The following is a 25,127-nucleotide window of genomic DNA, read 5'->3' on the forward strand; positions in this document are numbered from 1 at the left end:
CCTGGATAGTTAACAATATACTTAATTCAATTTAACTCAGTATATGAAGACACAGCTTTGGGCAAGGCAATGATCAGTGAACTGTCATAATTTATCACAGATTAATTTAAGGCACAATCAGTATTAAAGTTCTTTAAAGCAAAAACTGTACCAGAACCCATAAAAAATATCAATTGCATTTTAAAATAGAGTAGCAGTGTGATTTTTGTGGGGATGTCTGTCTTATTTTCTAATAAGGCCACTGGACAAGTAAAACAATTTATGTCCTATTTACATAGTTTTTTTGCATTTTTTTTAAAATAGTTGTAAAACTGAATATATATTTAAACAGAAGAGCAAGTTACCAAAATAGAGAAACAGCATATACCCCCCCAAAAACAGTTTATGTGGGGGGAAATAAATGGTTTTGCACTTTAAAAATACAACCAGGAATTTTAGCATTTATGACAACCTGTGATGATTCTTTGTACACTAAAGTAACTGTTAACCTTAGTGGTGAGTATCTCACATTTTAAATTAAGCTATTATTCTGCATTTGCTATACTATTTTCAGTGAATTTAAGACTGGTGCACTCTATACATTTATACTTACTCTTACTGTAAAGAGTGCAGTAAATTTCAAATACATTAATTAAGTCACCCACCACGTGTCTAATATTCTGGGACCAACAAGGCTACAACAACACTGCATTCAAATACATTAAGTTACTTATAGAGTGAAAGACTTTCAAATGAGTTAATGCAGTCAGAAAGGCCTTTGTCACCATGTGGCTGGACTACATCACTGCAATCTACCTGCACATAAAGCAGTCAGCCATCAAGAAACGAGGACAACTAGTACAGAATTGAAGGTGACATCCTGTCTTCTTAGCAGCCTGGCATACCACAAGCACATAACTGTCTTCTTCTCTCTACATTGGCTACCCATAGAATACAATGTCAGATTTAAGGGATTGATCCTTATCTTCAAAGCTTGCAATGGCCTGAGCCCAAGTTACCTAAAAAGTTGCCTAAAGCTTCAGATGAGAAGCATGATTGACAACTCTTTTCCTCAGCAAAAAGGATTTGTCTACCACAAGGGAAAAGCCTGTTTGTGCAGGAGACAGATCTTTCTTGGGAACTGGTCCAAGACTGTGACGCAAACTCCTGCTGGGTCTAAGAACAACTACAATCCCCATCACTTTGTCCAAGTGAAAGGAGTGCTTTTCTGACTTGACCTTTGCTAATACAAAGAGATAGTGATGTGTACATAGGACATATTTAAATTTTTAAAAATTCCTGGGGATAGGGAGACTAGAAAGAGCCACATGTGACAGATGATAGTTATGCTGCTTAATGCACTTTTGCAGCTGTGAAAACAAGTTCACCATTTTTGAAACATTTAAGATGTTCACAGTTTAACTAAAATGACACTGTTAAGTGATTTCTCTATCTAGCAGTTTAACACAGAAGAAGAGGTTACTCACCCCATGCAAGATGGTTCATTGAGATGCTTCCCCCTATGGGTGTTCCACTCTTGGTGAGCGTGCCTTGATTGGAGATTTTCATTAGCAGTGTCCATTCAGCCCATGCATTCACCATTGGTATCCTTTTGCCCTGCTCCAAGGCTGTATGGGAAACCATTCTCTTAGTTCCTTCTGCACTACTGAATCTCGGAGGAAACTCCAAAGAAGAGGGGAAAGAGGGGAGGTACTGGAGCACTTGTAGGAACAAACATACATCTAGAAGAACCACAGTTACTGAACAGGTGAATAACCTTCGAGTAGTGTCCCTGAGTGCGCCACTCTTGGTGACTCCAAAATAGTGTCTCCAGTAGGAGGGGGACTTCGGAATGGAGTCCATCACAGAAGAGAGAACTGCATTGCCAACTGCAGCATCATATCTGGAGGCACTGACCAGGGCAGTGTCTAGAGAAGGTACGTAGCGAAGACCATGTAGTGACTCTGCAGATTTCTGAAATGGGAACATGTCTAAGGGAAGCCATAGATATAGATCATGATCTAGTCGAGTGCACCAAAAAGCTGATGGGGATGAAACATCTACAACCTGGTAGCAAACTATAATACACTCAGAAATCCATTTATAGAGTAGCTGGGTAGAAATGGCAGAGCCTTTTGACCTACCTGCAATCGAAACAAACTGTCTATTGGATTTACAAAATGGTTTAGTTCTCTCCAGGTAGAAGGATAATGCCCTCCTCACATCTAGAGTGTGGAGAACAGTCTCCTGGTTAGAAGTATGCAGTTTTTGGAAGAAAACTGGCAGGTATATGGTCTGATTCAGGTGAAATTCGGAAGTTACTTCAGGGAGAAACCTGGGATGTGGCCATAAGGACACCCTATTCTTGTGGAATATGGTCAACACTTCTCGGTAAGATTGACCCTTGAGTAGCCTATCCTCGAGATAAGGGAATATCACAATAGCCTGACGACATAGATAGGGAGCCACTCCTGATAGAACCTTCAAGAACATTATCGGAGCTGAGCACAGGGAGCAATCAATACTGAAAATGATCCTGGTCTACTCTAATCAGAGGAATCAGTTGTGAGATGGATGCATTGCTATATGGAAGTACTTGTTCTGGGGGTCGAGAGCCAAATAACAATCCCCTGAATCTAGAGAAGGAATTATAGCCTTCAGGTTCAGGGTCACCATCCTGAACTTCTGGGATCTCATGAATTTGTTTAGACATCTAGAATTGGTCGCCACCCTCCATTCCTCTTTGGTATAAGGAAATAGTTTGAATAGAAAACCTTTCCCCTGTATTGAGCAGGTACCAGTTCTATTGTGCCTAACAGAAGATTTTATTTCCTGCCTTAGCAGGGGCTTGTGAAGAGGGTCCCTGAAGCGGGAAGGGGAATGAGAAGGGAGGAAGGAAGGAAAGTAATGTGGATGGTGTAGCCCGATGATATTACTTCCAGCACCCATTTGTCTGGGTGATACTGTCCCAGGCATGCTGGAAACGAGAGAGTCTATTTCCAAATGGGGGAAGATGAGCAAAACAATGAAGCTGGCAGGTTAATGAGGGAGGGAATTCGAACCTTCAACTGTCCCATCAAAACTAATGCTTTGATGATGATACCTGTTACAAAGCAATGTCAGATGGATTAGACTGTCTTTTCCTCTGGAACCTGCCTTTCTTCTGGGGGTTCTGCAGGTCTCTGGAATCCGGAGAATTGTACAGGGTGGGATCTTAGTACCTTTTGTGATCTGCTGAACTTACATTTGTTTGCAGGAGTATAGATGCCTAAGTGTAATGTGACCCTGGAAAGTATGTAACAACTCATCTGTGTTCTCTGAAAACAACTTCCATCCATCAAATGGGAGATCCTTGACTGGGAAGCCAGACAACTGTAGTCAGGAAGCCCTGCTCGTCACCACCACCATAGAAATAGAATGGGCTTTGGTGTCTGCAGTATTGAGTGCTGCCTGCAGCAACGTTCTTCCCAATAACTGTCCCTCAGCCATACTGGCCTCAAATTGTTCCCTTTGATCTAGAGGGAGATGTTCAATAAATGACCATATTTCATGTAGCTGGTGAAGCTGTACTTGGCCATCAATGCTTAGTAATTTGTAATGAGTAATTGCAGCATAGCCAATGAATGGGCCTTCCTTCACAGGAGGTCCAGGGGTTTTTGGTCTCTGTCAGATAGGATGGATTTATGATGGCATTGTTTGCCCCACTCGTTAACCACATCAATGAAAAGAGAATTGGGAGGTGGGTGGGAAAAGAGGAATTCAGAGTTCTTGGTGGGGATATAATATTTCTTGTGGGCCCTTTTAGAAGTGGGTGTTAGGTAGCCAGGGTTTGCCAGATAGCATGTTCCAGTAGTCTCATTAACAGAGAGGGCAACTGTGGAGGGTGTTGGAGTGTAGAATGTTCAACAGCTTGTGCTGGGGTTCTCCAACCTCCTCAAGGGGTATCTGCAGAGAGTCTGCCACCTGCTTAACAAGGTCCTGGATTGGCTATTGAAGGAGGAGGCGGCGGCATCAGGGCCTCATCTGGCAAAGAGGATGAGAAGGTGGTTTGAGGCATGGCTTCTTTGTCCACCCTGGCCTCCTGCTCCTCAAATATTTCCTCCTGTTGCTGTGGGGGAAGAAGCTTCGTTCTCCCTATCATCCCAAGGGGATAAGGTCAGGCCCTAGGAAACAGGTGATAATAGGGGTTCTAGCATGGCCATGCAGGGGAAGAGGTGGCATCCAGGGTTGCTCCCACCAGGAATGATGAGATCCCAGAGCATCTTCCCTGCCCCTTTGGGAGAAGGGGTTAGTGTAAGGGCATACTGGAGAACCCTGTACTGAAATGGAAGCAGCAGAAGGTAGGTCATCATCAACATCCTCTTTTTCTAATGGGGGAATTCCTACAGAAAAGGGGGTCAATGGTACCGGGGACACAAAAAAGATCCAGTGACCAAGAGGTTCTTGGTAGCAAAAGATATTCACTACCTTCTGGAGACTCTGGTTGAGCTGTCACTGCCAAGTCTTTCTAGTATCTGAAGTCCTGTGGTACTGAATGGTGCTGTTTATCCTTGTCCAATGGTACCAGAAGCTTAAGGGGCTTTGAAGCTGGCATTGAAGAGGTTAGAGGCTTACATGATATTGTGACACTTGGTAAGGGCATCGAGACACGAGTCAGAGTTGACAGCATAGATCTTCTATGTTCGGTGCTGTCCCCAGCCAAGGGTGCCAGGGTCTTCCTAGAGCGCTGTTTAGCCTTAGAGCTGTGTTTTCTAACATCCCCCCTCAGAGGGGCCTTTCCCCTATACAGTACCGAGCCTGAAGGAAGACCTTTTTGAGGCTATAGATCTGGCTGGAGACCGAGATCTTTTTGAGGGAGAATCCCTGGGAGGGGAACTAGATCTCCTCTTCTGAGAGGATTTGGGAGGAGGGCTCCAAGCATTTCTTCCTGCTAGGAAAATGCTGCACCAAGGTGGATGGGGCACTAGAAACTCTGGAGACTGATGTTCAGAGGGGTCCTGACCTGGTTCCAAAGGAGGGCAGAGGGCACACTTAATCATGAGGAGCTGAAGTTTGACCTCTTAGTTATTCCAAACCCTAAATTTCAGGGCTTGATGGAAGTTGCACTTCTGTGGCATATACGACTGGCCCAGGCAGTGAATGCCTGTTATCAACTGGGATGGCCTCTTTACACAAGAGGCAGTGTTTAAACTCCAGTGAACCAGGCACATGCCTCACAGGGAGAATTTCCCTGATGAGAACAGAACAAGTCTTCATAACCAAAAGGAAAGGGTTGTTTTATTTTGAACACTAAGCTAACTACAACTAACAAGCCAGTTAACTAAACTAAAGAGAAGCTCCATAAACGCCAAAGTAGGCGAGAAATAAACATGCTAGCTCCGTCTCGAGCTGAGGTGGTTGAGAAGGAACCGAGGGGGAGGTTTGCCCACACAGCCTGATATAACCTCAGTGCAGGGCAAAGGATACCAACAGCACATGCCCAGGCCAAGTGGACACTGCTAATGAAAATCTCCAATCAAGGATGCATTAGGCACATGTGCACCAAGAGTGGAGCACTCATAGGGATACTACTCGAAGAACCAAACTTTTTTATAGTACTAGTCTTAAGGAAAATTGGCAGAAATGTATCTGGTACAAAAATGCTGTGATTACAACCTGAAAATTTAATCATCTTTAAGAATCTTTAGTTCCTCTCCCCCATCAATTTGTGAGAGTTTCATTTTAGTTTTATCATAAGTCTTTAAATAAAAATAAGTTATACAGATAATATTGTACTATGAAGCAAGAACAGAAGAAACTTTCCCATATGGATTGTCTTCATGCATGGGTTTTAATTACTAAACATTTGGTAGCCTATATTTTTAAATAAACTTTAAATAAAATCCCTACCCTATTCGGAGAATAAAAGTTTTTGTTTTCTCCTCTTATTGTTTTAATAAAAAAAAAAAAAGAAGAAAAAGAAAGGATAACTATCCAGTTCCCGAAAAAGGACATTATTCAATTTGAAATTCCTGTGGTGTTGCATTCTGGGCAGCAATCCTGGGTGACGGGTGAACCCTGGGCTCGGTGAGGCTAGCCCCCAGCCACTCCTTCTGCCCGAGGCCCCACCCCCCCACTCCCATCCCCACCCCCGGCACATGGGGTGGAGTCCCTGGCTGCAGGCCAGCCACAGCGGAAGAGCCCCACGAACCAGGAGGGGGGGGCTTGGGCAGGGCCATGCAAGGCTGTTTGCAGAGGCTCAGCCTCCCCCTGCCTTTGATACCCGCCGCCCATTGCAGCATTTGTTGCATGTAAAAGGGAAAGATTCACATGCTGCGCAAAGCACCCCTAAAGAAGCTTCCTCTTTTCATGCCATACTGCTCCCTCAAATTTTCTTTCTAAGGAGGGTACTCACTTTAAGACCTTTAGGTTTCATGCTAAGCAGATTAACTGCATCAACACTCTTCCCATAAGCCTAATTACCATATGATACTCAAGTGGTGCTGAGTCTTCTGCTTCTGAGAGAAAAGACTGGTGGGAAGAAACTCTTTAGAATGGGGTGCAGTAGGCACAGCTGAATAGCACAGGTCTATGCAGCCCCCCATGAGTCAGTAATAGCAGAGGTAAAGTTAGAGAGCTCTAAAATGCACAAAATACAGAAGTTTTTCTTTTCTCTTTGTTCCTATTATTTTAAACAAATCCAACTCTACAGTTTCTCTTCCATAAAAACATCTCCGCAGGCTAGATCTTCAGGTGGTGTAAGTTGGTATAGCTCCACTGAAGTCACTAACTTACACCAGCCAAGAATCTGGATCCTTACTCCTATAAATAAATTGGAATTTGTTGTTTTAAGAGTTTTTAAGAAAGAGGTTGATGCAAATATTTCACAACTTACAATGATATCCACTAAAACCTAACACACACAGTTCTGTTTTGGGGATTTTCTGAGAGATTTCTACAGAATGAAAAAGGTTACTTTGAATAAGCTCATGGTTCACATTCCTGCCATTTTCATGAATTTGCCACACACAAAAAGTTGCGTTTTACCAGCATAAAATAATAACATTTCAGTATAATGAGGTGCTTTTGTTTTTAAGTAGAGGAACAATATATTTAGTAGAAGCTGCTGCAGCTAAAAAAGCTTCACAGTAACAGGTAATAGATACAGGAGTAAACTCTTAGTACAATAGCTATATTTCTGGAGACATTTCAATTTTCTTAGGATTTAACTGAAAATTCTTTAAAGCTCATACTTTCCTGCAGCAAATAAGCCTTTAACACAATTGTTTAAATATTAAATTAATATTTATTAGTATTAAATAATGCAAACCTTGGTTAGTCTCTAAAGTGCCACAAGTACTCCTTTTCTTTTTGCAAACCTTCTGTAATGTCACAGACACAGTACTCCTAAACTAATTGTTTTCTCTTTTCTAACCAAAAATCCCAGATAAGAGTTGTTTGGAAATTGAGTATCAGGCAACTATGCAAGAGCAGTACTTGGAATACATTTTACTAAATAGCAGGTTTCAGAGTAGCAGCCGTGGTAGTCTGTATCTGCAAAAAGAAAAGGAGTACTTGTGGCACCTTAGAGACTAACAAATTTATTTGAGCATAAGCTTTCGTGAGCTACAGCTCACTTCATCGGATGCATTCAGTGGAAAATACAGTGGGGAGATTTATATACACAGAGAACATGAAACAATGGGTATTACCATACACACTATAACGAGAGTGATCAGGTAAGGTGAGCTATTACCAGCAGGACGCTCACCTTACCTGATCACTCTCGTTATAGTGTGTATGGTAATACCCATTGTTTCATGTTCTCTGTGTATATAAATCTCCCCACTGTATTTTCCACTGAATGCATCCGATGAAGTGAGCTGTAGCTCACGAAAGCTTATGCTCAAATAAATTTGTTAGTCTCTAAGGTGCCACAAGTACTCCTTTTCTTTTTACTAAATAGCAGTCACTGTTCAAACTTAAGTGTTCCCAGACAATCAGTAGCACATCCTGAAAAAACAAACAGCACTATTTTTCCAGCCAGCTGAGTACAAGAAGTTAGACTCAACTGGGGTAAACTAACAAGTTACAAAAAACCGCTGTTAGATATTTCTCAGAAGTGATATACAGCACTGAATTCTTACTAATACTTAGCACTTTTGTAGTGCTTTACATCTTCAAAGTGCTGTGCAAATGTTAATTATAGAAAGAAAGTTGGTGCTCAAAGAGACAGCATATTTCCCAAAGTGGAGGGTGACCAGAGGAATGGCACTACTATAGCAGAGATAATGGCAGGAGGAGGAAATTTAAATATTTAGGAATGACTGAATTTTATATATTAATTAGCTATTACAGAACTGACATTGAACACTACAGATGAGGATGTCTGGAAATTACATCAACACCTTTCAGACAACAGATTTCTGTAGCCACAAATAATCAATTCTGGAATTATAAATGGCTCCGTGGCTTCAGATTGCCTAATTTAGAAATCATGAGGAATGCACAGGGATCAGCTTCTCTGTAATCTTTAAAACAAGTGACTTCCAAGGACTATTATCCTTAGACATCAATGCGAATTCCATGTTTTATAGACATTAGTTCTCCAGTACCTGTTAAATACATAACAAATGAACACAGATGAGGTAAAGATGCTGTGATTGCCACATAAAGCCAGTATGGCAAGGGAGCAGTTTTTCCAAATGGACAGATCCAAAGGCCATGACGAATTCCATCACGGACATGGTGAGAAGTCCAGGATATACACAACATCCAGGGAAGAAAGCACCATGAGTCCTTAAGCCTGAAAAGGTGCATAATAAATTTTAATGTCACAGCCACAACAGGAATCACAGTAGAACAATGAAGAAGTGGTCTTTGTGGAAGAGTCAGAGCAGCCTGTGGAAAGGAAAAAATACAGTTGGCAACCAGCACCATCATGACAAGGTAAAAATGCTTCTTGGATGTTTACAGATAAAATATCAAGTGAACAAAAACCATTTGTTTCCCACAGAAGTGCAAATAAAAGCTGTTTTTCCTATTATCTTTATTCATTTCTCCCTCTCAAGATTTGAGATAACTGTTCTTATCCGTGTTAGTCTGTATTCGCAAAAAGAAAAGGAGGACTTGTGGCACCTTAGAGACTAACCAATTTATTTGAGCATGAGCTTTCGTGAGCATAAGCTTTCGTGAGCTACAGCTATGCATGATGCATCCGATGAAGTGAGCTGTAGCTCACGAAAGCTTATGCTCAAATAAATTGGTTAGTCTCTAAGGTGCCACAAGTACTCCTTTTCTTTTTGTTCTTATCCAATATGCTGCTGTGGTGGAATTCAATATACAGCATATAAAACAAACAGGAAATACACAACTGTACAATATACTATTTAAAAAAACCACCCAAACACATCTTGCATTAAATTAAATTTACTGTGCTGAAATCTATTAATTTGTCAATATTAGATATACCTTATTTAATCATAGTAATAATTTCTAACAAAGCAAAATGAATAAAATCCAATTAAAAACACCCACCAGCTCATTTTGGCTGTCTTCTTGTCTCAGTATTCCTTGTTTATGGACAAAGAACATTTTCAAATGCTAAAAATTGTTTACATGTATTGTTAAGGTCAACATGAAATTTTTTAAGATCAATTGTTGGCTAATAACCATCACATTGAATTTGCTTAATATTAACTCAGTTCAGTAACAAGTGGATATTGGCTTCTGTTGAGGTATTTGTCAAGACAGAATAATAAAAGGGTGAGATTTTGCTTAAGGTGAGATCAAGTGGCCTGTTTGTCACAAGAGGATCAATAAATGTTCACCATGTATGTATGTACTGGGGAAGACATTGCAAATGTGCCTATTAGAAATACCTAAAACTTTCTCCGTTATGTGTGCAGCCACACATTTCTTTAGCATAGCAATTTTTTAATATTCTAATATTCTAAAAGGGAAAGAAAAATAGCTGTTCAAAAGAACTACTGATCTCTCATGCAATCCGGAAGCAAGGATTTGCATCTTCACTGACTGGCTGCAACATGAATTCAGGTAGAACTTATTAACAAGGCAGGATGTGTTCACTCTAATGGAATGCCTTGTGTATAACCCCTCCGAATTCCTGAAGAGGATTTTGGAACAACTAAAAAGAAACTACCCACAGAGAATCTTTCCCAAGTTTTACATAGAGCTCACAGTATGCTGGGATAGGAGTTTGGGAGTTAATCATTGCTTTCTGACTATCCATGTAGGTTAAAACATGATCAATAAAGCTAACACAGATGTACACTTCAATACAGAGTCTCCGTACTTTGATTTAAGGAGCTCTCAAAAATCTATTAATTTTTATAATTGCTTTTATAGAATGTAATTGCACACAAAAGTCCAAGACAGGCACTCAACAAATTTAAATAGAAAATAAAAATGATACTATTCAAGACTTCAGAGCAAGTTAAAAAAATAGAAACTTTGTCTTGCCATGTGACTGTCAGCCCTTCAGTAGCAAGACTATTCTTTTTTCTATATAACAAATGGTAGTGGCAAGGTTCCAAAGAACCTTTGTCCACATGCACACAGACCACTAGCAAAAGCTGATCAGTTATCCTAGAATCATAGAAGATTTGGGTTGGAAGAGACCTCAGGAGGTTATCTAGTCCAACACCCTGCTCAAAGCAGGACCAACACCAAATAAATCATCCCAGCCAGGGCCTTGTCAAGCCAGGTCTTAAAAACCTCTAAGGATGGAGATTCTCCTTCCTTAGAGGTTTTTAAGGTCAGGCTTGACAAAGCCCTGGCTGGGATGATTTAACTGGGAATTGGTCCTGCTTCGAGCAGGGGGTTGGACTAGATGACCTTTTGGGGTCCCTTCCAACCCTGATATTCTATGATTCTATGATTCCACCACCTCCCTAGGTAACCCATTCTAGTGCTTCACCACCTTCCTAGTGAAATAGTGTTTCCTAACATTCAACCTAGACCTCCCCCACTGCAACTTGAGACCATTGCTCCTTGTTCTGTCATCTGCCACCACTGAGAATGGCCGAGCTCCATCCTCTTTGGAACCCCCCTTCAGGTAGTTGAAAGCGGATATCAAATCCCCCCTCACTCCTCTCTTGTGCAGACTAAACAAGCCCAGTCTCCTCAGCCTCTCCTCGTAAATCATGTGACCCAGCCCCCTGATCATTTTCGTTGCCCTCCACTGGACTCTCTCCAATTTGTCTACATCCTTTCTGTAGTGGAGGGCTCAAAACTGGACGCAATACTCCAGATGTGGCCTCACCAGTGCCGAATGGAGGGGAATAATCACTTCCCTCGATCTGCTGGCAATGCTCCTATCAAGTTATTTAGTGTTTTGTGGTGATCAAGAAAGAGTAGGCTGCACTGTGTGATCTCATCAACATGACCAGTTTCCTACAGAAGAAGCTTGCATGTGAAGGCATCAGCAGAAGAGGATATAGGGTGGGAAGGGGTGATGAGGAAGGAAACAGCAGGGACCATTGTTGAACAAAGTACCCTTATTACTGCTGATTTTGTTCCCATAAAACCAGACAGAAGCACTAATGGGAACACTAGCAGACATCTTTAGGAAAGAGTGACACAGAGCTGGCAGCAAGCATATTGGGCCTTTCAGGGTGAGGGGGCTTATTTCTTGTTAAGCTAAAGATCCAGAGTAGGTTTGGTGGTTATGGAGAACAAAGCTGCAGGATCCGGATTCATACCGATTTAATCTATAAATGATTATACAATGGAATTAACAGAAAAAATTAGGGCTGTCGATTAATCACACTGTTAAACAATGGAATACCAATTGAAATGTATTAAATATGTTTCTATATTTTCAAAAATATTGGATTTAAATTATAACAGAATATAAAATGTACAGTGCTCAATTTATTATTTTTTGAATACAAATATTTGCACTGTAAAAATGATAAAGAAATAGTATTTTTCTGTTCACCTCATACAAGTACTGTAGTGCAATCTCTCTATCTTGAAAGTGCAACTTACAGATGTAGCGTTTTTTTTTGTTACGTTACTGCACTCAAAAACAAAACAATGCAAAACTTTAGCACCAATAAGTCTACTCAGTCCTAGTGACCGTCTGAACAAGAAGTAAGACAAACAAGTTTGTTTACATTTATGGGAGATAAGCTGCCTGGTTCTTATATACAATGTCACCTGAAAGTGAGAAGTCGTTTGCATGGCACTTCTGTAGCTGGCATTGCAAGGTATTTACGTGCCAGATATGCTAAACATTCGTATGCCCCTTCATGCTTCGGCCACCATTCCAGAGGACATGCTTCTATGCTGATAGGGGGAGAACCGTATGTCTCCTGCTCTGTTTTACATGCATTCTGCTATATATTTCACGTTATAATGGTCTCGGATGATGACCCAGCACATGTTGTTCGTTTTAAGAACACTTTCATTGCAGATTTGACAAAACACAAAGAAGGTACTAATGTGAGATTTCTTAAGATAGCTGCAGCACTCGACCCAAGGTTTAAGAATCTGAAGTGCTTTCCAAAATCTGAGAGAGATGAGGTGTGGAGCATGCTTTCAGAAGTCTTAAAAGAGCAACACTCTGATGTGGAAACTACAGAACCTGAAACACCAAAAAAATAAAATCAACCTTCTGCTGGTGGCATCTGACTCAGATGATGAAAATGAACATGTGTCGGTCCGCACTACTTTCATTATTGAGCAGAACCCATCATGAGCATGGATGCATGTCCTCTGGAATGGTGGTCAAAGCATGAAGGGACATATGAATCTTTAGTGCATCTGGCACGTAAATATATTGCAATGCCAGCTACAACACTGCCATTGAACGCCTGTTCTCACTTTCAGGTGACATTGTAAACAAGAAGCAGGCAGCACTATCTCCTGCAAATGTAAACAAACTTGTTTTTCTGAGCAATTGGCTGAAGAAGAAGTATGACTGAGTGGACATGTAGTTGCTAAAGTTTGACATTGTTTTACTTTAGAATGCAGGTTTTTTGTACATAATTCCACATTTGTAAGTCCAACTTTCATGATAAAGAGATTGCACTACAGTACTTGCAATAGGTGAATTGAAAAATAATATTTCTTTTGTTTAGTACAGTGCAAATATTTGTAATAAAAATAACTATAAAGTGAGTACTGTATTCTGTTTTGTGATTGAAATCAGTATATTTGAAAATGTAGAAAACATCTAAAATATTTAAATAACTGGTATTCTATTATTGTTTAATTGCGATTAATTTTTTTAATCGCTTTACAGCCCTAGAAGAAATAAAAGTTTATTTCATATATAATTGTTATAGGTTGGGCTAAGTCTTGTTGAAACTGATGGTGTAACAGCCACCTTTCATTCATAGATAAGTGTAAAGAACCACTGATCTCATTTATGAAACCAGATAGGTGAAACTACGGGAGCACCACCCAAAACACAGGCACATGGTAAAGTCTGTGTAGAAGCTGAACCGTGTGACCCAAGGGATTTCCCTGGGGACTGATACAGTGAATGCAGGAACTAGGGGATTGACTGGTGGAGCTGGGTGTGAGCATGACAGAAAAATACACAGAAAGACACAGAGAAGGAGCAGACAGCCAAGGAGACATCCAGAACAAGCACTGGGACCATAGCCCTTAGAAAAAGCCTACAGAGAAAACTTTTTGGATACAGTAGAGAACATGCTTTTAGAATACAGTGATGGCGGAAACTAGGCTTGGAACTGTAAGTAGAGAAACTCTTTTCTGATTCCTATTGTGTTCAGTGAAACAGGACTTGGTACATTCTTTGTAAATGAACAGAACTGCATCCAAGAAATATCTGATTCCATCAACAATTTCTCTTCCTAACAAAAATAACTTGAAAGATCCTGAATTTTGGAAACTGCTCTCAAGTCAAAAAGGGGATAACAATGCTACACAGAACTGATCCATTCCTAAATGAAAAAAATCATGTTTGTAATTTTTGTTGATTCAAATCTTTAGTGTAAAAGGATCTCATACCAGAGTGTGGGCTCATTCCAAGTGCTGACATCACAGTGCTAAAAGTAAAGGCTATTCCATTGTAAGAATTCCTGTCCTACATACGAAATGTTAAACTGAGTATCTGTCCATCAATAGGCAACCTGGACTGTCTCAACTATCCAAGGCACATTTTAATAGTAGTAAATGATAAACCTACTGAGCAAAATTCTCCATGACTAATCCATTTATCTACAGTTACTCTATTATTAATACTTAACTCATTACTCTGACTTATCTAGAGAATGAAATGTGCTACTTAAAAGTAAAATTTTGTAACAAGAATGAATAAAAGGATTTCTTAGATACTTTTAAGTACTTCAGGAATGCCCATTTCTAACAGAGAAGAAAATACATTATCATGCTACTGCTGAAGTTAATGGTAAAGTGACCACTGACTTCAAGTGTAGGATTAGGTCCTACAGATTTATGTTGAAGAAAGAAATGAACAATATGACATCTTACTGGTGTCAAAGGATGTTATTCTTTATTCCTTTCTTCATTAGTGCAGGTACTTTTCATTATTCAAATCTTGAGGTGAAAAGTCTTAATATAGTTCCTCTATACTGTAGCTAAAGAAACAATTGTTCTTGTCACAATCCTTTCATAAGCATACTGTTTTTCACTATCTATTGTAATACTGGGTGTTGAATTTTCATAATATATAATGACTGTCAGAGTTGGAATTTGAAAAAAAACATACTATTTTACTAGACTACAAACTAACAGCAAGAAAATTAATGTCCATGTTTAATACAAAATTTCAAACAATAAATGCATTTAAAAAAATAAAGTATAATCATTCACAAAAGTAGGTTCAAGCAGAGTACTGTAGTTGAAAACAGGAATGATAGTACAAGCTGGAGTACTGTACATGCAAATATTATCTTTTTTGCACTGACATACTATTGGTGAAATTTTGCCATCTACTGGAAATAGTTAAGAAAAGGCTTATTTTCAGAATATTCCTGTTGAGAAAAAAAAGCCTCAGGATAGCGAATAGATTTTAAAAAAAGAAAAAATACTAGATTTTAAAAATAATTAGTATTTAGTGACTCACATATACAAAGCAGTTTTTTAAAAATAAGTGGATGAACAGATGACAAGTATTCATTAAAATAAATTCTGGCTAAACTTTTTGGGACATGGACAACCTGAAAACTAGCCAGTTTCAAATAATGAGTTAAGTGCCCTCTGGCAATTTTGTGGTTTTAAAATATTTTTCTATTTAAAATTCAAAAGTGTTCTGCCTTTTCTGTTATATGAAAGTCCCACAGAAACAAAAGGGGAAACTGACTATCCAAAGAGTACAGTCAGATGCACAAAGTACACAAACTGAAAATACTGAGATTTCCCTCTCTAATCTTTCATTTATAGCAATTGTAGGTATATCTTGTAAGAATAAGAGGTACAACATTTTCAATCACAAGTATGATTTTAAAATCTCTGTTACGAATAATAGTGCCTTTTACACAAAAACTTCCTTACAAATTTAATTTAGAAAATTCAATTTTTCCCAAGTTGAAACATTTTTATATTGTTCTTTACTTTTTATTAGCTTTAACTTATGTGTTACACAGAACACTCAAATCTGGTTCTCTCCACGCTGTAGCTCACGAAAGCTTATGCTCAAATAAATTGGTTAGTCTCTAAGGTGCCACTAGTACTCCTTTTCTAACTGCTTCTTGAGTACCTCCTAATGGTAGTTGGCTATGAACATCAAATTGTTAGGAGTGAGATTTTTCAAATGCTGGTCTCCATTTTTCCTCCACAATTTGCAAGCACAAATAATTGCAACACACAAGTGACTTTATATAGCTACAAATAGCTGTGGTCCTAAAATTCGCTTGTAATTATTTACACCTCCCCCCCCCACTTCCTTCTGCAGGTGCAAAACAGAGCCCTAGCTAGGCTTAATTTTCAACCTGTCAATGCCTATTCTTATTTCACAGTCAATCTTATTTAAACTAAATAACAGTTGGACGTTCTGTCATCTGGCTGCTTTTACTACTTATTCTAAAAGAAAAAAAGGAACAATCTCATTTAAATAGACACAAAGTGTATGAAGCTACACACAAAAGTGTAACTTGGCTAATAAAGCGAGTGATATACAAATGTTAGGAGCTACATGTATAGAGTCTCCAGAACTTAAATATCTACATCTGATACTACACTTTTTTTAAAAAGGCAGAAAAAATGCCACATTGGGCCTTTAAACTTAAAAAAAATATGCAGTGAGATGTAAATGAATTTTAACATAAAATATAGCTTTTTATATATGTTTTAAAAACATTTTGTAACCAATTAAACACATCAAGACAATGAGACCTCTGACTTTAAAGTTTAGGCTCCAAGAGCTGACAGTGTTTAGAAGTAGGTGGAAATGCAAAAATAATTAAGAAAACAAAGTGAACTTTGATCTATCTTGCTTACCTGTAATGAAAGGGAGTGAGCAAGAAAAAAATGGTCCACATCAATGACAGAAGAGAGGAAACCAGCTAAAATGACTTCACTAAAGTCACTCTTCTTCCTGAGCCCAATCACTATCACCCAGGACCATACTCCCACCACGCCGTGCACTCCATTATCAGAGAGAGCTCGGAGCCAGTCGTGTTGCTGAATGAAAGGGAACTGCAGAAGTCGGTCTGCTATGAAGCAGAACATTCCCAGTCCTAAACTGGAAATAACTGAAGCTGTGCTGAAAGTTTGGAGAAGAGCATGAGCCTTTTCAGTCTCAGATGCCATAGCAAGTAACATGTCACTGTACACAAGATGCCATCAGGATACACGCAGCCCATTATCCTTTTAATCTTCAGTCATTCTGTAAATTATCAAAGAGAAAAGTCTTAATGAAGAAATGTGGCAACCAGCACTAAATACTTGTTAAACTCAACTATATCTGCAGCTGTAATAAAATCCAGCTGTAATATCCTAATAGCAAACTCATTGCTCAAAATCTAAGATTCTCCAGAAATACTAAGTACAATTAACTTAATTCATTGACCCAAACAGTATGGATCTGAATCAAAAATTGTGTGCTGTTTTAATGAGAACAAACACACACTTTAGTACACTCATGCATTGACTATCTTTTGACATTTCCAATTTCATAAAACAAAATCTGAGAATTATATCCAATCATATCCCAGACTTATTCCGAGATTTCCCCTTCCTTTCATATCAGGATTTTCACCACATTAATGCCTCTACTTTGTAGCCAAGTTGTTTTGATTCTGGGGTTGATTAGATCCTCAAAACCTCAGAGCTTTTTATGCTTTGAATTTCACATCACAACTTGCAGTCTTTCACTACTATGGGAAGTTTTTTATGCAGCCTCTTTCACCTCTAGAAATATTTTTATATAATGCACACACACCTGTTTCCCCCCTGCAATTTGTTAGCATACATACATAACAAAACTGCCTCTCAGAACACAGTCTTAGTTCTAAACATCTGATAGTTATGCTCCTGTATTATTTCAAAAATCTGTGGGAACACATTAGTTTCAAAGCATATTTTCTATTTAAAATGCACTCTTTACATGATGGTTGCTATCTCCTTATAATGCAGTAAAGCTTTGATAAGCACAAAGTCCTTTCTTCTACATTATTTTTTTGGTAAATAATTTTTTTTTAATTGAATAAGACAATTTATTTTCATACTCATGTTAAGTGGTGCCCTTAATTATTTTTGAAAGACATTGTTATGAAATTTTTCATGATTGCAAATAAGTTCTTTATTATAAACCGTACAAAAGTTGAAACTGAAATAAATTTTCTTAACAAATATTTCTTCCATCCTAAGCACATGCAAGTGTATTGTAAGATTGTCCAAAAGTGCTTCATATGCCAGACATTCATTTTAAAGAAAAAAGTTCATTGAAGCATTCATTTGAAAAAAGAATGAATAATACATGAACTTTGCATAGAGATGAGAAAAAGTAGGTCAAGTTTAGAGCCTGTTAACCATGACTGTACCCCTTCAGAGTAATCATGTAACATGAACTATTTTCTGCAGCATGTCTTTGTACTTTTTTAAAGATTCATAATTTAAAACATCACACTTTGAAGAATTAAATTCCATTTTTTTTTCCAGTTTAAGAAACAAGTGACCCCAGCATCTCCCAAACCTTTTCCTAGCCAACCAAGTAGCAGCACTTATTAAAGAAGTGGTTCGCACAGCGTGGAGGGTAGGGGAGAAAAGAGCTGGAAAACTGGAGAAATATAGTTAAAAAGACCACTTCTACTTGATTTCCATGTCAGACTGGATGTTGTCTCAGCTCACAATATACCATGCACAGGACTCCTGTTTAGGAAGAGTTCATTAAGAGACATTAAAAGCTCTTTGTACATACATACATATGCATGCATGCACAGTTGGAGTAAGTGGACATATCTCTAGTTACTTCATTGCAGTTGCGTCAACTTACTTCAATAGCAAATTTGGCTTACAGTCCACAGATTATAGCATTTGCACCTGCTTGCTGTACTCAAATCATTTTGGGATATTCACACTCCCTACTTCTGACTACAGAGGTAAGGAAATACATAAACAGTCAAATCCCAGTAAGCACAGACAGCTGGTCCTGTCTTTGCACAAATCAAACCAAGTAACAGTAAGCACTCACATAGCACAGAAGCTTTACAAATGTTTTACAAAATATATATGAGCACAGAACAGAAAATCAAAATATGGAAGAAACCCCAACATCCCCATTCACCAAACTTTTACCTGATAAGTTCCTAAACAAATATGATCACCAAATGAGAAATGACATAAACTAGACCACAGATGACCTATAAAAGACTCTGGATATCAACAAAACTTAACATTTTTTATAATTGATCGTTAGTTAAAGATAGAAGGCACTCAGGAAAACAGATAACTTGCTACAGAGGAAACCCTCCCATTTAAAACACAAGTGCCTATTTCACACTAATTTGACATTTCATGACATTATATTCAGAACATCCAGAACGGTAAGCTACATTACCTCAGCAGGTGAGAGCTCTGCTGGAGATTAGGCTGTGGGGTAGCCCCACACCAGCAAACTCCAAGATTCTGCTAGTTTAAACCTGGCCTTATAGGTGATAATCAATGAATACCAGTTCCTGAGAGATGTCTTTCTGCAGTGTCCAGGCCCGCTCACTGTGACACACAGAAAAATAATTAAATTCATTCACTCCAAAGAGACAGTGTGTTGGATCATATTAAAGAAGTTCTGTATTAAAATCACAAATGAGTTTGATTCCCCAGAGTTTAAATTCCAGGGTATTACTAATTAAGAGGTCTCTTGGTTTTTGGTACTGTTTCTCTCCCTCTATGTGTGAAACTTGCAAGCTGCTAACTGTGTTAGTACATTCTAAGACAGAGTCTGCTCTCAAAGCAATTCGCACAGAGAGAGACTCAAAGCAATACTCTAACAACAGAAACAGCACCCAGAGACTCCCCACCCTTTTGTTGTATTAACAATTGTGATTAAAATAGAGATAGAGGATGTATGTGGATGGATGCTTGGTGTGGATAATAACTGAATGATCAGGGAGGTGCCAGCCTAAGAATCCAGTGTCCATCGGCTGAAGAAGGCGTCAAGTGGAAATAACCAGAGGACCCCACCCGGAGGGCAGACTGGAATCCACCCAACAGCCTCAAGAATGGGAGAACCAAAGAACAAGATAACATCTTGGAGCCGTCAGGAATGTGCTATCTGCTGATTGATTCAGCAACAGCATGATGAAGCAATTCCCATAGACTGGCATAGGAAGAAATTCCTATAAAAATAGACTCTAAAAAGTGAGAACTTTGGGGTCTGATTCTGCAAACCAACTTCCAGGAGCATCAGATGAGCATCTGACAAGGCCCTGCTCCCTCCTCATGTCCAGGCCACCTGGCCAGTGACTTGGCATGAGCAACTCTAAGGCTGGTAACTATGATAACAACCTTGCAGAACCTGTGTGTGTGTGTGTGTATGTTTGTATGAATGAATGAATGTGAGAATAAATTTGAGATTGAATGGAATGTTATAGCTATAACTAACTAACTGCTTACTATGATTCTTTCTGTATTCACAATAAATGTGGTATTTTACCTTTTTCCCTTTAATAAGATCCTGCTGGTTTTTATTTTATTGGTACAACATTTTGGTGGAGAATTGCGAAAGGGGGAATATTGGTAAAAAACCTCAGTTATTGTAAATATTGGTGTGCACACCGCCAGCTCTAGTGAGCTAGGCATTTCTATTAGGTTAACCAGACCTGCTGGCCTCCGAGAAGGTAGCAGGGGACCTGCTGGCCTCCGAGAAGGTAGCAGGGGACCTGCTGGCCTCCGAGAAGGTAGCAGGAAAAACAGATTAAACCAGAACTGCTGGCCTCCGAGAAGGTAGCAGGGGACCTGCTGGCCTCCGAGAAGGTAGCAGGGGACCTGCTGGCCTCCGAGAAGGTAGCAGGGGACCTGCTGGCCTCCGAGAAGGTAGCAGGGGACCTGCTGGCCTCCGAGAAGGTAGCAGGGGACCTGCTGGCCTCCGAGAAGGTAGCAGGGGACCTGCTGGCCTCCGAGAAGGTAGCAGGGGACCTGCTGGCCTCCGAGAAGGTAGCAGGAAAAACAGATTAAACCAGACCTGCTGGCCTCTGAGAAGGTAGCAGGGGACCTGCTGGCCTCCGAGAAGGTAGTAGGGAAAACAGATTAAAGCAGACCTGCTGGCCTCCGAGAAGGTAGCAGGGAAAACAGATTAAACTAGACCTGCTGGCCTCCGGGAAGGTAGCAGGGGACCTGCTGACCTCCGAGAAGGTAGCAGGGAAGAACAGGTTAACCGGACCTGCTGGCCTCCGAGAAAGTAGCAGGGAGAAACAGGTTAACCAGACCTGCTGGCCTCCGAGAAGGTAGCAGGGAGAAATAGGTTAACTGGACCTGCTGGCCTCTGGGAAGGTAGCAGGGGACCTGCTGGCCTCCGGGAAGGTAGCAGGGGAAAAACGCATAGATTAAGCTATGATTTCAGAATCTAGGCTGTGTCACTTGCTAAGTAATACCAGCAGTGACAAAGAGATTGAAATATCCATGTTAAGATGTTTAAAAGAAAACAGGGTAAGCCAGTACCAGAGGGAGGAATGGAGTCAGAAGGAACTCCAACCTCACCTTTTGTTAAAGAAATTACACCTTTTAAACAAATCCTTCAAAAATTTGGGCACAGTCCTTGGACTAAACAAGCCCTAGCTGATGTCTGCACTATTTCGGACCTAGAGGATAGATTGGCTCAGTATATCCTCATATACAAACCTTCTAGTGCTGCCAAAAGAGATGCAGCAGCAATTTGGTTGTTGTGGGAGGCATGTAAGGATTCTTCCCTCCGCTTGTCTTCATGTAAAGAGGAAAAGGCACAAATGGAAAAGGGAGCAGACAATTGGAAGGTGCTGGCTACAAATACCCAAAGCCAGCTGAAAATAGTGAAAGAGGCACTCCAGGAATACAAAAAGAGTGAAAAAGTTAACTCTGCAGAGGCTGGAGGGAGGCAGGTAAAGGGGGAGAAGGTCCTATGTACGGCACCCCCAGGCATAATTACAAAGAGAAAAGAGAGTAAAAAAAAAAAAAAAAGAAAGTTAACTCTGCAGAGGCTGGAGGGAATTAAGCAGTTAAACTTTGTATTTCACCCAAACAACTTTTAACCGAAAATGTTAAAAAGGAAAAGTGTTAGAGCATTCTTGGTTTCTTTGCAGCCATTCTGAAAGAAAAATGGGCCCTTTTCCAAAGGAATGTCCGTAAATTAGCCAGGCAAAAATAAACTATCTGATTAAAATCATTTGACTGGACAATTTAGTCAAATTTGCTAAAAGAACATAAGAGGGTTCTATTGGAGCTTAACTGCCTCAAATGTATAAAGGGAATGTAAGATGTAAAAAACAGAGCAGTGTGGAAGGGATGTTAAGGAAAAGAAAATGTGTATGTATCTGTCTGTGTGTGTGTAAATATGTAAAGTTCTAAGGACCAGTTAGTTTTGTTTTTGTTAATGCCACTAAAAATCCATTTGACTCTTTAATTCAAAGTTGCAAAACTGACAGACCTTTTTGCTAGACACAGGTAATTAGTGTTGTTTGGCTTTGGGATTTGGCATTTAACCCTTAAAAGGTAACTCAATGCTTTACAAAATTTAAAATGTTTTTAAGTTGTGGCTGCAGCAGGGCAGTCAAAATCAGGAGAATAGAAAAAAAAATATTTTGGATTCTTTTTGTTTGTTTTTTGTTTGTTTGTTTTTGTAACAAAATAGCAGATGAGAGTTGTAGTAAAAAAAAAAAAATTAAAAAAGACAGTGCCTCTCTGAAGCAACAGCAGGGGTGAGGTGCACAAAACAAAAAGGAGCAATGTTAGAAACACTGAGTCTTAAAATGGCTCTGAGTAATCAGACTGTCACTTTGATAAAGGTACATGAAAACTCTGTAAGCAAAAAAAGAAATAGTGACACCTTATGTAAAAATGGATCTGGATAATGTTATAGAAGTTAAACTATGGAAGGAATGTGCATTTGCCCCAGAACATGTGCAGGGTATATTGTAGAAGGGGCAAAAGAAATGCAAACATACCATGCTACTTAATTAAAATGCTATTAGGGCTCCAAAGGGAGCCACAATAGGTTGGGTTTTCTTTTTCAGATTGCTGTGTGTTTTGGAAGCAGAAGTTAAAAGTAATCAAAACTCTGGTGAAAGTTGATTGTGTCCCTTTTAAGATAGAGTCTCTGAGCTGCTGATGGCTTTAAATCCAAAAGCAGGAAGTTTCTGTGAAAATGCAAATTACCTAAATGATAAAGGAAGGAAAGAACTAGCAGCACAAAGGAGCTGCAGATAAAGGACATACCTAGTCAGCAAACAAATTGTCTAAATAAAAGTCATGGGATAACAAGATAATTTTAATAAATTTAATGATAATAAGTATCCCTGTAACAACGTATAGTGTGTATGATTTTTGGAAAAATCCTTTAAGGTCGTATGGTAATGATGCTTCTCAGTTATTACCTGTAAATAAAACTTAAAGCTTAACACAGCAGAAAAAACATTATAAACTTGGTCTGCTGTATAAGAAGGAAAACTCAGGGATTTAATGACTAAACAGTGGGATAATTTCCCCATAACCCTTAAAAGATAAAAGCCTTTGAAACCTGGCCTGCCTATAGAACAAAAACAGGAAAATATGGGGGCAATTTCTCTGTTTTGCCTGCAATCAGCAAGGGTATTTGTAAAAGAAATATTTTAAGCAATAATCTGCCACCCCAAAAGGGGTAGAAACATGTTCTTTTTGTCTTTCAGAAAATCAGGAAAAGCTGCCAGCTGAAAAGCAACCCAATACCATGAATCTACTGTCACAATAGAAATTGTGTTCTGTGTTCTATGTTTTGTCTTGTGTTTTGTGTTGTTGCTAGCACTGTTGTGTGTTAAAAAAAAAATACTGAAGACCTGCAGGAACTTAAAAATAAATTAAGCTTTCTGTCCCAGCTACAGGACAGCCTGATACAAAAACAAGTACATGCCAATGTAGACTTGGTCCAAATTGGTCTGGGTAACCTAAAAGGCCAATGGAATCTTTAGTAATGGCTTAATACTACCACATGGCTTATCCATAAGAAAAAAAATATATTAGAAATAGGAAACTACACAGCCATAGCTATGGGATGCACTGAAATGCAGATACTTGCACTAGCTACTTTGAAACACAAAATGTTCTGGGTCATATTGGGAAATATTAAGGGTTTGGTGCATTTGTTAAAACAAAGAAAGAGATCATTGTTTGACACTTATCAATATGAATGGATGCAATATGTTTCCAGTATTGTAAACCAGACTTGTTAATGGGAGAAATTGTTGTCAAAATTGCACACTAACAGTTCCTGGAGGCAAAGGTATTGAAGGTTAACCCACTCCCCATATTACACATGGGATCCTTCTGGCTACCCTGGACCTTGAGCCAGTGGGCTGGGGAGGGAAGGAAGCTATTGGACACTAGAGGTTGTACCGAATGGACTCCTCAAAAGTGGGTGTGCCTCACCTTGCCTGTTGCCCCAGAACCTTGTAGTAAAGATACATCACTAGGATCATGTATGTGGCATGAATTGGAATCACAAACTCAAATTGCCTCACAGTACTTTCTCTTGAATAGGCTACATAGAAAGTGACACTGACGATTATAAATCTTAGTGTCAAAAGGGGGATTATGTTGGATCATATTAAAGAAGTTCTGTATTAAAATCACAAATGAGTTTGATTCCCCAGAGTTTAAATTCCAGGGTATTACTAATTAAGAGGTCTCTTGGTTTTTGGTACTGTTTCTCTCCCTCTATGTGTGAAACTTGCAAGCTGCTAACTGTGTTAGTACATTCTAAGACAGAGTCTGCTCTCAAAGCAATTCGCACAGAGAGAGACTCAAAGCAATACTCTAACAACAGAAACAGCACCCAGAGGCTCCCCACCCTTTTGTTGTATTAACAATTGTGATTAAAATAGAGATAGAGGATGTATGTGGATGGATGCTTGGTGTGGATAATAACTGAATGATCAGGGAGGTGCCAGCCTAAGAATCCAGTGTCCATCGGCTGAAGAAGGCGTCAAGTGGAAATAACCAGAGGACCCCACCCGGAGGGCAGACTGGAATCCACCCAACAGCCTCAAGAATGGGAGAACCAAAGAACAAGATAACATCTTGGAGCCGTCAGGAATGTGCTATCTGCTGATTGATTCAGCAACAGCATGATGAAGCAATTCCCATAGACTGGCATAGGAAGAAATTCCTATAAAAATAGACTCTAAAAAGTGAGAACTTTGGGGTCTGATTCTGCAAACCAACTTCCAGGAGCATCAGATGAGCATCTGACAAGGCCCTGCTCCCTCCTCATGTCCAGGTCACCTGGCCAGTGACTTGGCATGAGCAACTCTAAGGCTGGTAACTATGATAACAACCTTGCAGAACCTGTGTGTGTGTGTGTATGTTTGTATGAATGAATGAATGTGAGAATAAATTTGAGATTGAATGGAATGTTATAGCTATAACTAACTAACTGCTTACTATGATTCTTTCTGTATTCACAATAAATGTGGTATTTTACCTTTTTTCCTTTAATAAGATCCTGCTGGTTTTTATTTTATTGGTACAACAAGTGTACACAACAGCCT

General features: G+C 39.4%; 1 protein-coding gene across 4 annotated transcripts in view; it reads right to left on the reverse strand.

Moving 5' to 3' along the window:
• Positions 1-491: 491 nt before the first annotated feature.
• TMEM267 (transmembrane protein 267) overlaps positions 492-25,127 on the reverse strand; it is a 39,447-nt gene continuing 14,811 nt past the window's right edge. For 3 of the 4 annotated variants that reach the window (XM_073343896.1, XM_073343897.1, XM_073343894.1), the window contains 4 exons: positions 18,974-19,128; positions 16,414-16,801; positions 8,574-8,859; positions 492-6,780 (listed from right to left, as the gene is read on the reverse strand). In XM_073343896.1, coding sequence (XP_073199997.1) covers positions 6,665-6,780; positions 8,574-8,859; positions 16,414-16,737 — 726 coding nt within the window. In that variant the 5' untranslated portion in view covers positions 16,738-16,801; positions 18,974-19,128 and the 3' untranslated portion in view covers positions 492-6,664. Of the gene's footprint in view, positions 6,781-7,788; positions 8,860-16,413; positions 16,802-18,973; positions 19,129-25,127 lie in introns of those variants that run through there. The other variant, XM_073343898.1, reaches the window with a different exon arrangement.

The sequence above is a fragment of the Lepidochelys kempii genome, chromosome 5, assembly GCF_965140265.1.
Source record: "Lepidochelys kempii isolate rLepKem1 chromosome 5, rLepKem1.hap2, whole genome shotgun sequence".
NCBI classification, from domain to species: domain Eukaryota; kingdom Metazoa; phylum Chordata; order Testudines; family Cheloniidae; genus Lepidochelys; species Lepidochelys kempii.